The sequence below is a fragment of the Oncorhynchus tshawytscha genome, linkage group LG13, assembly GCF_018296145.1.
Source record: "Oncorhynchus tshawytscha isolate Ot180627B linkage group LG13, Otsh_v2.0, whole genome shotgun sequence".
Taxonomy (NCBI): Eukaryota; Metazoa; Chordata; class Actinopteri; order Salmoniformes; family Salmonidae; genus Oncorhynchus; species Oncorhynchus tshawytscha.
The window spans coordinates 66,122,421-66,137,489 of NC_056441.1; the positions used below are offsets into that span (position 1 = coordinate 66,122,421).

The following is a 15,069-nucleotide window of genomic DNA, read 5'->3' on the forward strand; positions in this document are numbered from 1 at the left end:
ATGGAGGATGTTGGGGCATTGCTGTGGTGATTGGCTCAGTGGCTGGCTGGGCTCTAGTCCAGGTTCTGCTGCTCTCTCATCTACTCTGCAGCTCTCCAGGGCCTGGTGTCACCAAGCCTCAGTATAGCGCTCTTATTGTTCTTTCTTGAATCCTGACGCTCCTCACATTGTAGTGTATGGACACTATATAGGCTAACCAGTTACTTGACACGCCCCTCACATTGTAGACCTTGTAGGTTACATGCACACATTAATGCCATTTTTGTGGATTAATATAATAGTTTAAAACATTTACATGCTTTGGAAGGGAAAAAAACGATTTCCCTAAAATCACATGGACACATCTGAGATCAGGCTACCTGATAGATAGATAAATTCAGAAAATCGCCAGTCAAAATAGACGTTGTACCACCATGTTATTTTGGCAAATCCTTTTTTATTCTGGTTTCGGCATGTACATTTAGATGTGTGAACTATTTTTAAGAAGTTTACTTTCAGTTTTTCTGAACTCACTTCTCTCGCGCATAAGAGGGAGGCTACCGATGCTGGCACATACGCAGACCTATTGTTTTTTTAACCTTTATTTAACAAGGCAAGTACAGTTAAGAACATTCTTATTTAAAATGACTGCCTAGGAGCAGTGGGTTAACTGTCTTGTTCAGGGGCAGAATGACAGATGTTTTACCTTTGTCAGCTCGGGGATTCGAACTAGCAACCTTTCGGTTACTGGCCCAACGCTCTAACCACGAGGCTACCTGCCTCCCCACCACTGGAACACTGATTAAGCTGTTTACATGTCCAAATAATTTGAAAGATTGCTCAGAAAACCAGGTGTTTAAATCACCTTATGCTAACTTCCAGTTTGGCCTTTCGCCGATGTTTTTTCAAATTAGCATAGTAAAGTGCATGTAAACGTTGTCACTATCTCATTGTAGAGTCGGCAGTTGGCACTATATAGGCTATCCAGTATGAGCATTGCTGATTCACTAGTTCCTTTGACCTTCACCAGAGTCCTCCACACTATCCATTAGCCCCCTGTTGGGTTAAGGAGCTTTCTCCTGGCATTAGGCTGTGGTGTGAGAGGAGAGGGGAAGGGAGAGGTGTGACCCAGGGCTCTAGTTCAGCCTGTAGTGTCGGTGTGTGATGAAGGCTGGGGTTGACAGAGAAGCTGACTCGAGCTCAGTCTGTCCTACTTGTACTGTTCCTGCTCAGCCCGTAGAGACTCTGAGACACGGGGTCACAAGGTCGGCCCTCTCAAAGCCCTCCGCAAGTCAGCGGCAATTAATTGTCCCTGTCACACAGTCTCTGTCAAAACCCCCAATTTCCACAACACCGACTTGCCCTGTCGACAGCGAATGGCTAACCCCGTCCACAGTCCGCTCCTTCCTGGTGGCTTGACACTGCCTGCGTATGTAAAGCCTTGTGACAGACACGGGAGAAAAACGTCTTCAGTAGTCTCTTCTCTCTCTCTGTGGTGAGTGACATGGTAATTGCGGAGGTATTAACTTGGTTAATTAGTGCTCTTTGGGGAAGCTGCAGTGTGGGAAGGAAAATATGAGGTGTTTTAAAGGTAGATTCAATGCTTTGAAAAGGGAGAGATTTTTCTCTCATTTGTCCACTGTCATTGATTACTCCCCAAGTGTTTTTGTGGTCTGAAGTGACATAAAATATAAATTGTCCTTCTGTGCAATTTAATTGTGGCTGAATTCCTTAGGCATATTGACAGTGGCCAGCAGTCAGCCTATGGGGAGAGAGCGAAATCAATTACGACCAATGTGGCGGAAACGTTCCCTTTTAGTTTTTCTATTTATTTCCTTTGAAAACTGGAGGTTAAGACTTTGCCTGGGGCCTCCATCTAGATTGTGAACTATAGAGAGAAAGAAAGAACCTCTTGCATGTGGAATTCTCAATGAAATGCACCAGGCAGAAATGTCCTGTTTCCTGTCCCCTGCTTTCCTTTCTGTACGCCAGGCAATGTTCCCCTCCATGAATATGAATCAGGACGTCCAGGCTATTACAATCCCCTGTTGTAATCCTACTGTAGGTCATTATTGTGTAAGGGAGTGTTATAGGTTTTTAAAAGAGCACACCCTGTTTTGTCCTCTGGGTGAATCCTAATGACTGACTTATGAAGGTGCTTGGCCTCAGAGGTTTTCCTGTGTGTGTTTCCATAATGAGATATTACTGTGTGGTGTTGCCTATAGGCCCTGGTTGAAATGAGTGTACTACATAGGGAATAGGGCGCTGTTTGGGATGTAGACGGTGTTAAGACGCGGAGGTGTCTGCTCCTCTCTCTCCCCTTCAACGTGACCCTGTTTTCACCTCACTGGGCCTCTGTCACCTCATTGTCACATGGTGACGAGCAGTAGAGGGGGGACTGACACGCAGAGGGGGAGAGAGATTCCACCTGTCTGTGGCAGAAAGGCGTATGAAGTGGTGGGTGGGGGTATAGAAACAGAAAGGGAGCTCTACAACGTGTTGACAGAACGAGAGGCGCCGTGACTCATCTCCAACCCTGTTGACACTGAGTCACGTCATTATGTTGCTCCCTCCCACAGCCCTTACTGTCCGTCTCCATTTATATATTTCAGGACTCAGCGCTGGGAAATTCTCAGCAGGTGCTTGCTGCTCTCCGACAGGCTAGGAAATATTCTGAAAGGCTGTTTATGTATATTGGGGTTATAAACTTTGCATATGCCTCATAAAAAAGATGAGGCAGCCTGCCTTTGCAGTTTTGTATTTGTGTTTGGAGCTATGCTATGCAGATTGCGGTTGGATTGTTGTTTTTGCATCCCACTGCAGTAATGTTTCTCTTTTAATAGAGTTTGAATATTCTAGTTGATGTTCTTTAATGCTTATTAGTTGTTAGTTCTGCGCTGTGTAATGTCATGAACCTTATGTAGAAATCATAGACCAAACCTGCACATTACAATATGGCCTGCCACAAAACATCTACATTTGAAAAGGATTGGCTGAATGATTCTCGTGTGGTTGTGTCCGTCCGGGCGGACTCCTTCAGCTGCAGGTATAGCAGTATGATCTTCCACAAAACATGTGAAGTGTACACTTTTTAAAAGGACTAGGAAGTATACTCAGTAATGTTGCCTGTGTCTCTCTCTCTCCAGGCAGACTACTTCAGCTGCATCGCCACCATAGTGTACATCCGTAAGGAGAACTGTCTGTACCAGGCGTGCCCTAGTCAGGACTGCAATAAGAAGGTGGTGGACCAGCAGAACGGCATGTTCCGCTGTGAGAAGTGTGACAAAGAGTTCCCCAACTTCAAGTACCGACTCATCCTCTCTGTGAGTGGCTCAGCTCTGTCTAAACCCTCTGTCTTTCTGTCTGGATTCAGAACGCAGCCAGAGGACCCACACACACGCTGTGTCCCACTCTGCCACCCTATTCACCCTCACTGTTTCTGCCTGCTCCTGACCCTTTCTCCTAGGCCTCTATTCATTCTCTCATCCTCACAGGACCCTTGGTGGGGCTGTGTCTGCTGTGGCCGGGTGTGTTCCTCTGGGGGACTTGTATACTGCCTCTCAATACTCTGCCTCTTGCGCTTTTTCTCTGGCATGCACACTTTCGCTTTCTGTCTTCCTCCCTCCTTTCACTCTTCTCGCTCGTCTTCACACCCCTTTCTTTCACTCTCTCCTTCCTTCTGGACACAGTTTTCCCCTCTTCTCCCAGGACTCCAGCCAGTCTTCCCCTGTCGTTCTACCACTCTGACGGTCCTCAACTCTCCCCGTCGGATCTCTTTACACTCATGTTTGAAGATGATTTAAGGCCATTTTGTTCTCGCTGCTGCAGGTGTTAAATAGTGGCCGGCTATTTCGGATTCATGTTTTGTTTCGTTGGAAGTCAGGATTATGTTGAGTTAATTGCTCTATTCCCCCCCCCCATCAATGTTGAGGCATTTTTTTTCTCTGCTTGTTAAAAATAGCAGCATTAAAATACTACCTCAATTAGTCAGCAAACGAGCTCTTGCAGCCAGACATCTAAAATAAGCTGCTTTTCTATTGTTTTGCACCTCTCGCCAGTCAGCATATTGCTTCTCTTCACAGAACTGGAACATAAGCTGGGAATATGCTACCACTGCACGCAGCTCATCACACATACACCTTGGTTCTGCTGGTGCCAAATGGAGAGTTCTAGAATAATGATTTTCCCAGGAGTATAAACTTGTGCAATCGACAATACATTGAATATTCAGCATCAACGTGACATCATTAACAATAATAAACCAAAGTATCAAATCCCTGAGAAGCCTACATTTTTAATAGACTGAATGCATTCCAAATGGCACCCTATTCCTTATGTGTTGCACTTCTTTTGACCAGGGCCCATTGCACTCCTGTCAAAAGTGGTGCACTATAAAGAGAATAGGGTGCTATTTATGTTGTATTGATCAACAAAGCCCAGATGACCTTTGACTTTCCAAAGTACTCACTCCTAACATGAGTCTGTCTCTCTGTTCCTCCTCCTGTCCTGCAGGCCAACATAGCAGACTACGGGGACAACCAGTGGGTGACCTGCTTTCAGGAGAGTGCTGAAGCCATTTTGGGACAGAACGCTGCTTACCTAGGGCAGCTCAAGGACTCGGTGAGCCTGCCTGCATGTCTCCCTCTCTGCCCGCCTGTCACCCTCTCTGCCCGCCTGTCACCCTCTCTGCCCGCCTGTCACCCTCTCTGCCCGCCTGTCACCCTCTCTGCCCGCCTGTCACCCTCTCTGCCCGCCTGTCTCCCTCTCTGCCCGCCTGTCTCTCTCTCTGCCCGCCTGTCTCTCTCTCTCTGCCCGCCTGTCTCCCTCTCTGCCCGCCTGTCTCCCTCTCTGCCCGCCTGTCTCCCTCTCTCGCTCCTTCTCTGTCTGGTTCAAAGCCTGACCTGAGGAAATGGCCTAGGGGAGGTGCTGAACCCCAGGCACGGTCTAATCTAGCCTGTCCCTGCCAGCCTAAACAGGCTGCTGTGCTGTGTGGTCTCTGTAGGCCCTCACACAGCCTCTATAACCCAAGGACTTCTATTGAAATAATCATAAGTGTTTTTTTAACAAAAAATGTTGCGCTACATTATTATTATTTTTAATTAGATGGAAAATGGCTTTGATTTAGAACCAGCCATCTTGATTAAAACAATGGCTTTTTAATGGAAACGAGCAAGTTTCTGATTGTCATTAATGTTAAATTGATCCCATTTTGTTAAATTTCATGCAGAATGAAGCTGCCTTCGAGGAGATCTTTCAGCAGGCCAACTTCCACACGTTCGTTTTCCGTAACAGAGTCAAGCTGGAGACCTACAATGTAAGTAGTGTCTGACAGATATGGGATTTTGGGATCCAATACCATGCTTATTTTTGGGAGGCAAAGTAGGCTATACCTGTTCCAATTTATCGGCCGATGCATTGTTTTTCAGACGTGATATGTCTTTTCAAAGATACCTTTTGAATGTGATTTTTTACAATCGAAAACAAACATTAAGTGAACAGAAGCACTCCGATTAGCATGTTTTTGTTCATCATTTGTCAATATCGGTGGTATAAAGACCAATATGATAGATCTAAAAATAGAGGGGAAAAAGCCCAATATCAGCCGATTTTAATCAGTCAACCGAAATATTGATTTGACTCTAAATGTATAAAATGACAGACATCAGGCTTGGACGGTATCCAGATTGCCATATCTTTACACCATACCATATTCAGTAATACCGACACTGAAAACAAGGGGCACTCTTTTCAAACCCCACTCTGTAATCCAAAGGTTAGCAATTCTAACAAGTACATGTGAAATCCTGTAGAAAATGCTAACTAAATGCTAATGAGCACATTGCAAACATTTTGTACAGATTCTGACTTAAACTATACAAGTAACAGTTTGCTGCACGCACAAAACAAATATTAGCCAGCAAGGCTCTTGATCCAGGAGGGGATTCTCTGCTGTTACCAAGCGAGTGCTTGATTTTGGAAGAAGCTAAACAGATGGATAGCTAACTAGCTACTAAATTAGCAAACCAAATGCACAACTGCAGAGCATTTAGCACATTTTAGACAGTTAACTTAATAGTTATAAGATATTTAGCTGGCAAATATTTAGTTGTGAGTTCTGTGACTAGATCACTTGGCGTGTGCTACATGACAAGGCTCCGGTCTTAGTCATTGTGTTGTAAAAATGTAACAGGTGAAATGTAGAACGCAGTGTTCTTTATCTCCTAACGTATTACACAAATTGAAAGCAGATATTTACTTTAAAAAGTAGCAACAAATGTTCAACTTTATTCAATAAAAAAAAAATGATCCGTGCTATTGACAGTATTGAAAAACCATCATGTGGCTTTTTCCTAATGCCCGGGTATACTGCCCAAGCCTAACAGACAGTTATTACTTCATATCAGAGCGTGTTGCCAACAATGAGGTAGAGGTTGTCTGGTTCCATTCCAGTCATCTGGATGGGAGGAAAAAGAACACAGACACACATCTTGTTCAGAGGTTTGACAGAATGCCAATTTATTGAAATCAGTATGTAAACAGCTTCTTTCTATGTTCAGCTGTGTGTGACGTTCATATTCCAATTGGCCTGACAAATATCAGCATTTGGCTGTGGCATTTCTCCTTCTATTGGTTGAATTGCCTCTTCTCTCCTCTCCTTCCATCCCTTCGTCTGTGGATAGAGACCACAGAATTGAACAGACGGTGGGTTTTCTTGAGACGACAGCTCGTTTTCAGGGGCTGTGTGAAAGGTGCACACAGATTAGTTGTGGTCACCCTCTCCTGGAAGCTACACAGATGGAGCCTTGTTTTGAGGGCACAGCATAAAATAATTGATTGGTTTGGGACTGAGAGCAGGGAGAGTTGGAACTCTGCCAGGGAGGCCTATTAACAACAGAAGAGTAGAGACCACAGTCTGTCACAACGTGTGTGTGTGTGTGTGTGTGTGTGTGTGAGAACACACTCAGCTCAGCCTCGGCAGCTTACAGGAAGGAGCCTGCTGTTTCAAGGATGTCCTGGCCATTGCCTCAAGCAAATGTTTCCTTAAAACATATCTGGGCATTCTGCTGCAAGCCAATTTTCCTTGAGAGGAAAAATAATCAGTTTTTCTTACTTTGAGTCGCGTAGCTAGGTTGTAGAGCATGTTTTCTGATGTAGGATGAACAGTGTAAGCGCCAGCTGTGCCATCAGAGTCCCTGGGTTCGCGCCCAGGCTCTGTCGTAACCGGCCGCGACCGGGAGGTCCGTGGGGCAACGCACAATTGGCCTAGCGTCGTCCGGGTTAGGGAGGGCTTGGTCGGTAGGAATGTCCTTGTCTCATCGCACACCAGCGACTCCTGTGGCGGGCCGGGCGCAGTGCGCGCTAACCAAGGTTGCCAGGTGCACGGTGTTTCCTCCGACACATTGGTGCGGCTGGCTTCCGGGTTGGATGCGCGCTGTGTTAAGAAGCAGTACGGCTGGTTGGGTTGTGTATCGGAGGACACATGACTTTCAACCTTCGTCTCTCCCGAGCCCATACGGGAGTTGTAGCGATGAGACAAGATAGTAGCTACTACAACAATTGGATACCACGAAAAAGGGGTCAATTTAAATTTAAAAAAGAAGCAGTTTGCATCAGTCATTTGAGATTATATAATGCAGAATTAGATGAGAAAACAAAGTCGCTGTCAGCACTTCCAGAGGTGACCTTGTAGCTACCTACCTGCTGCTCTGACCACAGACAGACTACCAGAGACATGATATTGTGTTGATGGAAGAGATGCAGCTTAGCCATGTCTGCTGACAATATATTTGATCATTGTGTGAGGAATCAGGTGGTGAGAGAAGCCTAGTTTATAAATAACAATGATTAGCCTATATGTGATCGTAACCCAGCTGTAACTTTGTACAGTGCTCTTATTCCGTCCCCCAAGCTCTCACTTTTCTCTCTTGGTCCAGACAGTTCAGTCCTTGTAACTTGTTTAGTCTGTTTCCAGTGCTTGGATGTCTGGGTCTCAAGTGGTTGTCTGGGGGACATTGGCGAAAAGAGAGCACATCGGACATAAAACCATGTTAAGTTCTCAAATAGATGTCTGCCTTCCATCCATTTCCAACCCATGACAGGCCGAGCCCAGTGCAGTAGTACCACGAAAGTAGAAGCAGAGAAGTGCTGTGGATTTGCATAGCAAGCGGCAGTCTGATTCTCCTCGCTTTGCCCACATAAATCCTGCCTTTCTGGCAAGATGTGACCAACACTAATCGCTTGACAAACTCTGTCACACTTGCTTGTGGAGCTGCAGTGCAGTATGCTCGTGTAGTGTGTGCCTGAGAGACCTGAGCGTGAGAGGAGTGTGCTCTAGGGGAAGAAAAGGGAGGTGAGGGTGAGTTGGGGGACTAAAGCAGAGTGACGAGAGAGGAAGTTACTCATTAGATGGTAAAAATGACGAGGGACCATTTCCAGACCACCCTTCGTCTCTGCTACTGTGTCTGTTTCAGAGCCGCTGAACACAGGATGAAAAGACTGATGCCCTTTTCATGTGTGATTTGGTTAGTCAGGTTTCTGCTCCCACTATCTACCATAGCAACGCTGGCACACTTAGTACTATTAACGAAAGGTCTCATCGGAACTGCACTGTGTATCTGTGGGGTGTGTGTGCACTTTGTAGGGATGCTGGGCAGCTTATGAAACAAGCTTCCCCCTATTGTCAGGACAGCGGAAGTCCCCACCCATCTTTTGAAAACGTCTGAAACCCTACCTCTTTAAAGAGTATCTTAAATATATCCCACATGTAAAATGGTTTTATGTGTGGCTGGAACAAACGGGGCCTGAGCTGTCTCAAGCCTGAGTGTAGGCACAGACACACAAAGTTTTGTCACATCCATCACACACATGCTGGTAGGCTAGCTGAGCCCCCCCCAGCCACACTGTGTCAGCATGTAAACCGAGGTGGGGGCAGCACAGCAGAGCACAGGACTGACACTACACCACAGCCCTGTCAGGACCGCTGTCTTCGGGCTAGTGTCTACACCTGCTGCGACCAACAGACCTCCGCTAGAGATGAGGATGTATCTGCTGTAGTCTAGTTCATGAAGTGGACTTGTTCTATGAACAGTCACAATGCAACCATGGTTACATCATTCTTGTTTCTTGCTGTAGAAATGAGAAGATATCCATTGCAGCTAGCACTTCAATTCAATGAACAGGGAACAATTAAACCATGGTTCAATCATTTTTTTGGCTGTAAAAATATTCCAGTAATAACTAGTATTGTAAACATGGGAGGTACCCAGTGGACCACAGGCTGCAGACGTCTGCAGAAGTCAAACCCCACATGGCTGAGGTCATCCACTGAACCATAACGTTACTGTATACCTTCTCAAGCGTTCCATCTGGCCCTGGTTAGAGGCAGATAGGAGAGTGTGAATGCACTAACATCCAGACTGCATAAATAGCTTTTTAGCTGAACCTAATGGAGTGAGTGCAGATCGTAACCACAGGGCGGATCGTAACCACAGGGCGGATCGTAACCACAGGGCGGATGGTCCTTTTTAATCCCATGTGAGAGAGAGGAGTGCTACAACACCTCTTCTCTCTTCTTCCTACAACACCCCCATTTCCTTCTGTCACACACCCTATGACACCCTCCCTCACCCTGCTCTGCACCTTGTCCCGCCACCTGCACATACATTAGCACAGCCAAGAACAATGCTCACCCCGCTCAGGAAATGGGTATTTCTCCTCTGATTAAATTCTAGATCAGCAATTGATTGCAGCATTTTGATCTTTTGTCTTCACTGTGTACAATTAGCATTTTAGCAGCAGCATAACTATTACCCTAGCCTGAGGATTGTTCTATAGAGATCTGCAAAGAGAGAGTGACTGTAGTATGGTGATGACTGTCGAATCTAACCTTCTGCTGGGTCGCATTCATTATCCACCTAAACAGAAGAAAACTGGCAAACAGGGAGGGACTACTTGAACTACCAGTCCAATATGAAACACATATTTTAGCTTTCCGTTGGAAAAGGTTTTGCTACAGTGTGCACTTATGCCCTGTGTTTTGTAAGGCCTGCTTAGAAGGATAGGATTCCCTCTTAGTGAGGGGACAAGAAGAGGGGGCTTGTTTTCTCTCAGGCTCTAATAAGAGTGAGTCAATTGAAAGAAACATGTATTTTGGTCAAAAGTAGTGCAGTATGTAGGGAAATGGGAATAGGGTGTCATTTGGGACGTAGCCGGTGACTGTAGCCGCCTCTTTAAAGAGTGATGGACCAGGTGTATGACCTTATCTACTGTAGACGGATGCGGAGGTGGTGAGAACATTTAAACGCTGTCTCTGTTGCAGTGCACAGAGGTTGCATCACCGTCCATTTAAATGCCAGATTTTAAATACAGACTATTGAAATATCACATTTTCTAACGTGTTAGAGAAGTAGGCTAATCTCTCTGGTACCAGGCCGCCTGCCTACTTAGTGCTGCTTTCTCTGACTGAACCAGTCATTCACCTGTGGTGAACAAGCTTGTATAACATGCATTCCAGTAAAAGTCCAAACAGACCGTGTAGACCAACAGTTAAAAGCAGTGGGTGTCCGGTCTATTGACCACAGAACCTCGGCTGTCTTTTTCTGTTAATTTGCTAGTGATTCTACATGTTGAATGGCCACTGTTCGTTGACACCCAGCAGGTGATCTACTGCACATGGCCGAGGTTTGTGTTGGTTTGTCTTCCCTCGAACACACTGGGTGCGTCCCAGTAATATACTACTTCCCACAAATCTAAAGCATTGGATTGGTGGAGGCATTGGACTATAGAGAATTTCCTCCACACTTCTTGTACCAGTCGTTTACTTTGAAATCAGTGAAGGGAAGTGAATTAGTTCACACTTTGGGAGGAAGGAGAGAAAATTGGGAGGTAGCTAGTGTAGTGAATGGACACTGAGGGGGACATCATGTAACATCTATTCCATGTGTTCCCCTGTCCCTTTAGGACGAGTCCCGGATCAAGGCCACGGTGATGGAGGTGAAACCTGTGGACCACAAGGAGTACAGCAAGAGACTCATCATGAACATCAGGAAGATGGCTTCCGCCCAATAAGAACGCTCGCTTTGCCTCCTCGGCTACGTTCAAGCTTCGCCCCCCTGCTCTGCAGCCGCAGCACTTCCCAACCTGCCAGACTGACTGTGAACCAGTCCTAGGTTTCATCCCAAATGGCACCCTATACCCTATGTAGTGCACTTCTTTTGACCAAAAGTAGTGCACTACATGGGGAATAGGGTGCCATTTCAGACATAACCGAAGTGTTACTATTCTATTCTTTTGATTTAGCTGTGTCCATGTACCTCTGTTACTCTGCAAGTCACTGAACTTTGAACATGTTAACTATGCTGAATGTACTGGAAGTTTGGTTTTGTCTTCTTGGCCCAACCAGTAATCTTGAGAGAGTGCTGCTGGGGCAGGATTATAGCGCTCTGTGTTATGGCGATGGGTGGGGGGTGACTTCTGAAACTGCTGACATTTTGGGTTGTGGATTAAATGGTGGGAGGGATGAATGGTGCCTGGGATGGGACCGTCTTAACCACAGAAATCATAGCTGTGTGGTCTGTCTTAAGTCAGCTGTTATTGCATGGGTGTTTTGTATACGCAGAGGGGTCTGTACTGTAGCTAGCACTCTGTCACTCGCTCCCACCATCACTAAGGCCTGGACCTACCATCCCTGATAAGAGCTGTGATTTTCTAACTCTCACACACAGCAGGCAGAATGCAGGAAATGCACTGTACTGTATTTAATTAATTTTTGTAATTATTTTCAGTACCTGTTAAGTTAGAATATTTCAGACAGCAATAATTGGCATTTTTCTTTACATCGATTTGGTCAGTTGATTACATAAAAATAAACCTGTTTGTGACCAAAAGTGAAGGAGTTGTCAGGTGTGTTTTTAAATGAATGTTTTCTGCTTTGTTCTGTTGACATTATATGAATAAAGGGCCCAGTTTAATGTGATGTGTTAGAATGCTCGGCTGGAGAGTAGCCAGATAAATATGTCTGAGTGTAACCATGTTGTACAGCAGGCAGGTTAACCAGGTCTCAGCCCATTTAAAGATCAGGCAGTGGGGTGGGGGCCATGGGACAGGTCTGGAGCCTTAATCTTTGTTGCTGCATTTTAAAAGAATTATTCAGTAGCTGGCTCACAGTGCTCTTTGGACGCATCCCAAATGCTACCTTATTCGCTTTACAGTGCACTAGAGCCCATAAGGTTCTGGTCCAAAGTAGTGTACTATATAGGGAATAGGGTGCCAATTGGGACGCACATCAATCTCCAGAGGTGGAGCTCAGATGTGCCACTGATACCCTCCTGCAGTCTTGACTTCCATGTTGTATTAAAGCAGAACATCAGTAAAGCTCTTCTTCCCAATTTTTCTTCTGATAACCATCGCGTTTCCACTGAACGCTGCATCTTCGGCCCATTGTGTGTAGCTGAGATGGATTAAAGCTGTCTTCCCGCTGTTCAAAATGTTGTTCTTTTTAGCTGTGCCTCATTGCTTGAGTTTGTCTTTGTGTCTCCCTCCCCCACCTCTCAAACTGACACCCTCTGCTTCTTTATGTGGTGATTTCCCCCAGGAAGACTTCCTAGAGATTTCCTCTATAACGCCGCTGTTGTCATTTGTTGGCTGGGATGGCTGTTGTATTTTGGCTCTGAGGATAACTAGTGTCAAAGCCGAGCGGATCGGTTTGTGAATTTCCCCCCCCACACACACACACACTCACTCTCGGCCTGTCAGTCACACATGTAACGGTGGAAATAACCTCTGGCTGGGCTCAGTGAGGGGTGAGCCAGTGATTGTCGCTGAGCTCAAACACTTAATTCCATGACGCACTCACACATTTTGACGGTTTTGGGGAGGCAAGTCTATCACATAAATAGTTCTTACATCCTGCATGTAGACTACTAATTTAAAACATGGTGTTTTACCAATAATATCACTTCATTCAAGCTTATCCTGAGGAGTCGTCACAAGATGCCAGCCTTTTACACCTAGCTAAATGATTTCCATCCAATTTCCTTTATGCCATGCAGACTTCCAATTAGAAAGAACATTCGATTTTAATGCACTTTCACAATTGATTTTACACTTGTTAGCATGACACATATTGGCTGACACATTCAATTAAACTGAATTACATTTCTGTGTAATAATCAGAATTTGTTCCCACTCAACTATTACCTTGAAAACAGATGGGGACCTGGGGGTTGGCAGGTGAGCTACAGTGGGTATGATAAGTATTCACCCCCCTTGGATTTCTTCACATTTTGTATTACAAAGTGGGATTCAAATGGATTTAATTTAATGATCTACACAAAATACTCTAATTTCAAAGTGGAAGATAAAAAAATTATAGTCAGATTAATGAAAAATCAAATACTAAGATACCTTTATTAGATAAGTATTCACCCCCCTGAGTCAATACAATTTAGAAACACCTTTGGCAGCGATTAGTGACCTGAGAGAATTGGGTAAGCCTAAGAGCTTTGCACACATGGATTTTGCAATATTTATACTTACCAATTATTATTTTCAAATTTATTTCAACTCTGTCAAGATGTTTGGGATTATGGTTAGACAGCAATTGTCAAATCTTGCCATAGTATTTCAAGCAGATTTAAGTAAAAAATGTAACTTGGCAACTCATGAACAGACACTGTCATCTTGGTAAGCAACTCCAGTGTAGATTTGGCCTTGTGTTGTAGGTTATTGTAGTGCTGAAAGGTGAATTCACCCCAGTGTCTGGTGGAAAGCAGACTGAAGCTGGTTTTCCTCTTGGATTTTTCCTGTGTTTAGCTCTAACCAGTTTATTTTTATCCTGCAAAACTCCCCAGTCTTTGCCAATGTCAAGCATACCCACCATCATGCTTCAAAATAAGGAGGCAGTTACTCAGTGATGTTGGATTTGCCCAAAATAAAAAGAGTGTTCCTTTGCCATCTTTTTTTGCAGTATTACTTTTGTGCCTTGTTGCACACAGGATTCATGATTTGGAATATTTTTATTCTGTATAATTGTATTCTTGTTTTCTCTTTTAGGTCATTATTGTGGAGTCATCCTCAGTTTTTCCAATCACAGCCATTGAATTCTAGCTGTTTTAAAATCACCAATGGCCTCATGGTGACATTCCTGAGCAGTTTCCTTCCTGTGCTGCAGCTCAGTTCAGAAGGACAGCTGCATCTTTGATGTGTCTGGGTGGTTTAATACATCATCCACAGCATAATTATTAAGTTGACCATGCTTATAGAGATGTTCAAATCAAATCACACACCAAAACTGGATGGAAAATGTTCAGTGTCAGATGTGTTATTATTACCTGTCTACCAAGCACTGCCCTTCTTTTTGAGGCTTTCGAAAAGCTCCCTGGTCTTTGTATTTGAATCTGTTCTTGAAATTCAATATTTGACTGAGGGACCTTACAGATGTATGTATGGGGGACAGAGGAAGGGGTAGTCATTAAACAATTGTGTGAAACCCTATTTCACACAGAATGAGTCCATGTACTGTAGCTTATGTGATTTGTTTGGCCAAATTTGACTTACAAACTAATTTAGCCTAAACAAAGGGGGTGAATACTTATGCAGCAACTATATTTTTGTTGTTTAATTTGTATTTGTAGAAATGTGTAGAATTTTCATTTCACTTTGCCATTATGGAATATTTTGTGTAGATCAATGACAACAAAAATCACAATGAAATCTATTTCAATCCCACTTTGTACGGCAACAAAAAGTGCACAATCCAAGGGGGTGAATACTTATTATACCCACTGTAGGTGGAGAAATCACAATCAGTCGGGCCTCAATGTACTGTAGTGTAAATCAGTCTTTCAATTGAATGAATGAATAAATAAAAACTATATTGAAGCACATAGGAAGGAGTTAGATTGTCATCAGCATCGGAAACAGGACTGTACAGACACACAAGCATCAGACTTGGGATCAGAGGTCATTCCCAGATCTCACCCTGAAAACGGATGTCTGAATAGTACAGTAGGGGGGGGATCTTCTTAATCTATATGAAATATGCTCCTAGATGCTACACTACTGTTAAAGTATATATATCTGCTAAGACAT

At 44.4% G+C, this 15,069-nt stretch overlaps 1 protein-coding gene across 2 annotated transcripts in view; it reads left to right on the forward strand.

The window, feature by feature from the left end:
* The window catches only part of LOC112265533 (replication protein A 70 kDa DNA-binding subunit), a 42,991-nt gene extending 31,122 nt beyond the window's left edge, over positions 1 to 11,869 (forward strand). For both annotated transcript variants that reach the window (XM_024442907.2, XM_024442908.2), the window contains 4 exons: positions 3,126 to 3,302; positions 4,492 to 4,599; positions 5,207 to 5,293; positions 10,939 to 11,869. In XM_024442907.2, coding sequence (XP_024298675.1) covers positions 3,126 to 3,302; positions 4,492 to 4,599; positions 5,207 to 5,293; positions 10,939 to 11,046 — 480 coding nt within the window. In that variant the 3' untranslated portion in view covers positions 11,047 to 11,869. The remainder of the gene's footprint in view (positions 1 to 3,125; positions 3,303 to 4,491; positions 4,600 to 5,206; positions 5,294 to 10,938) is intronic.
* Positions 11,870 to 15,069: the final 3,200 nt, after the last annotated feature.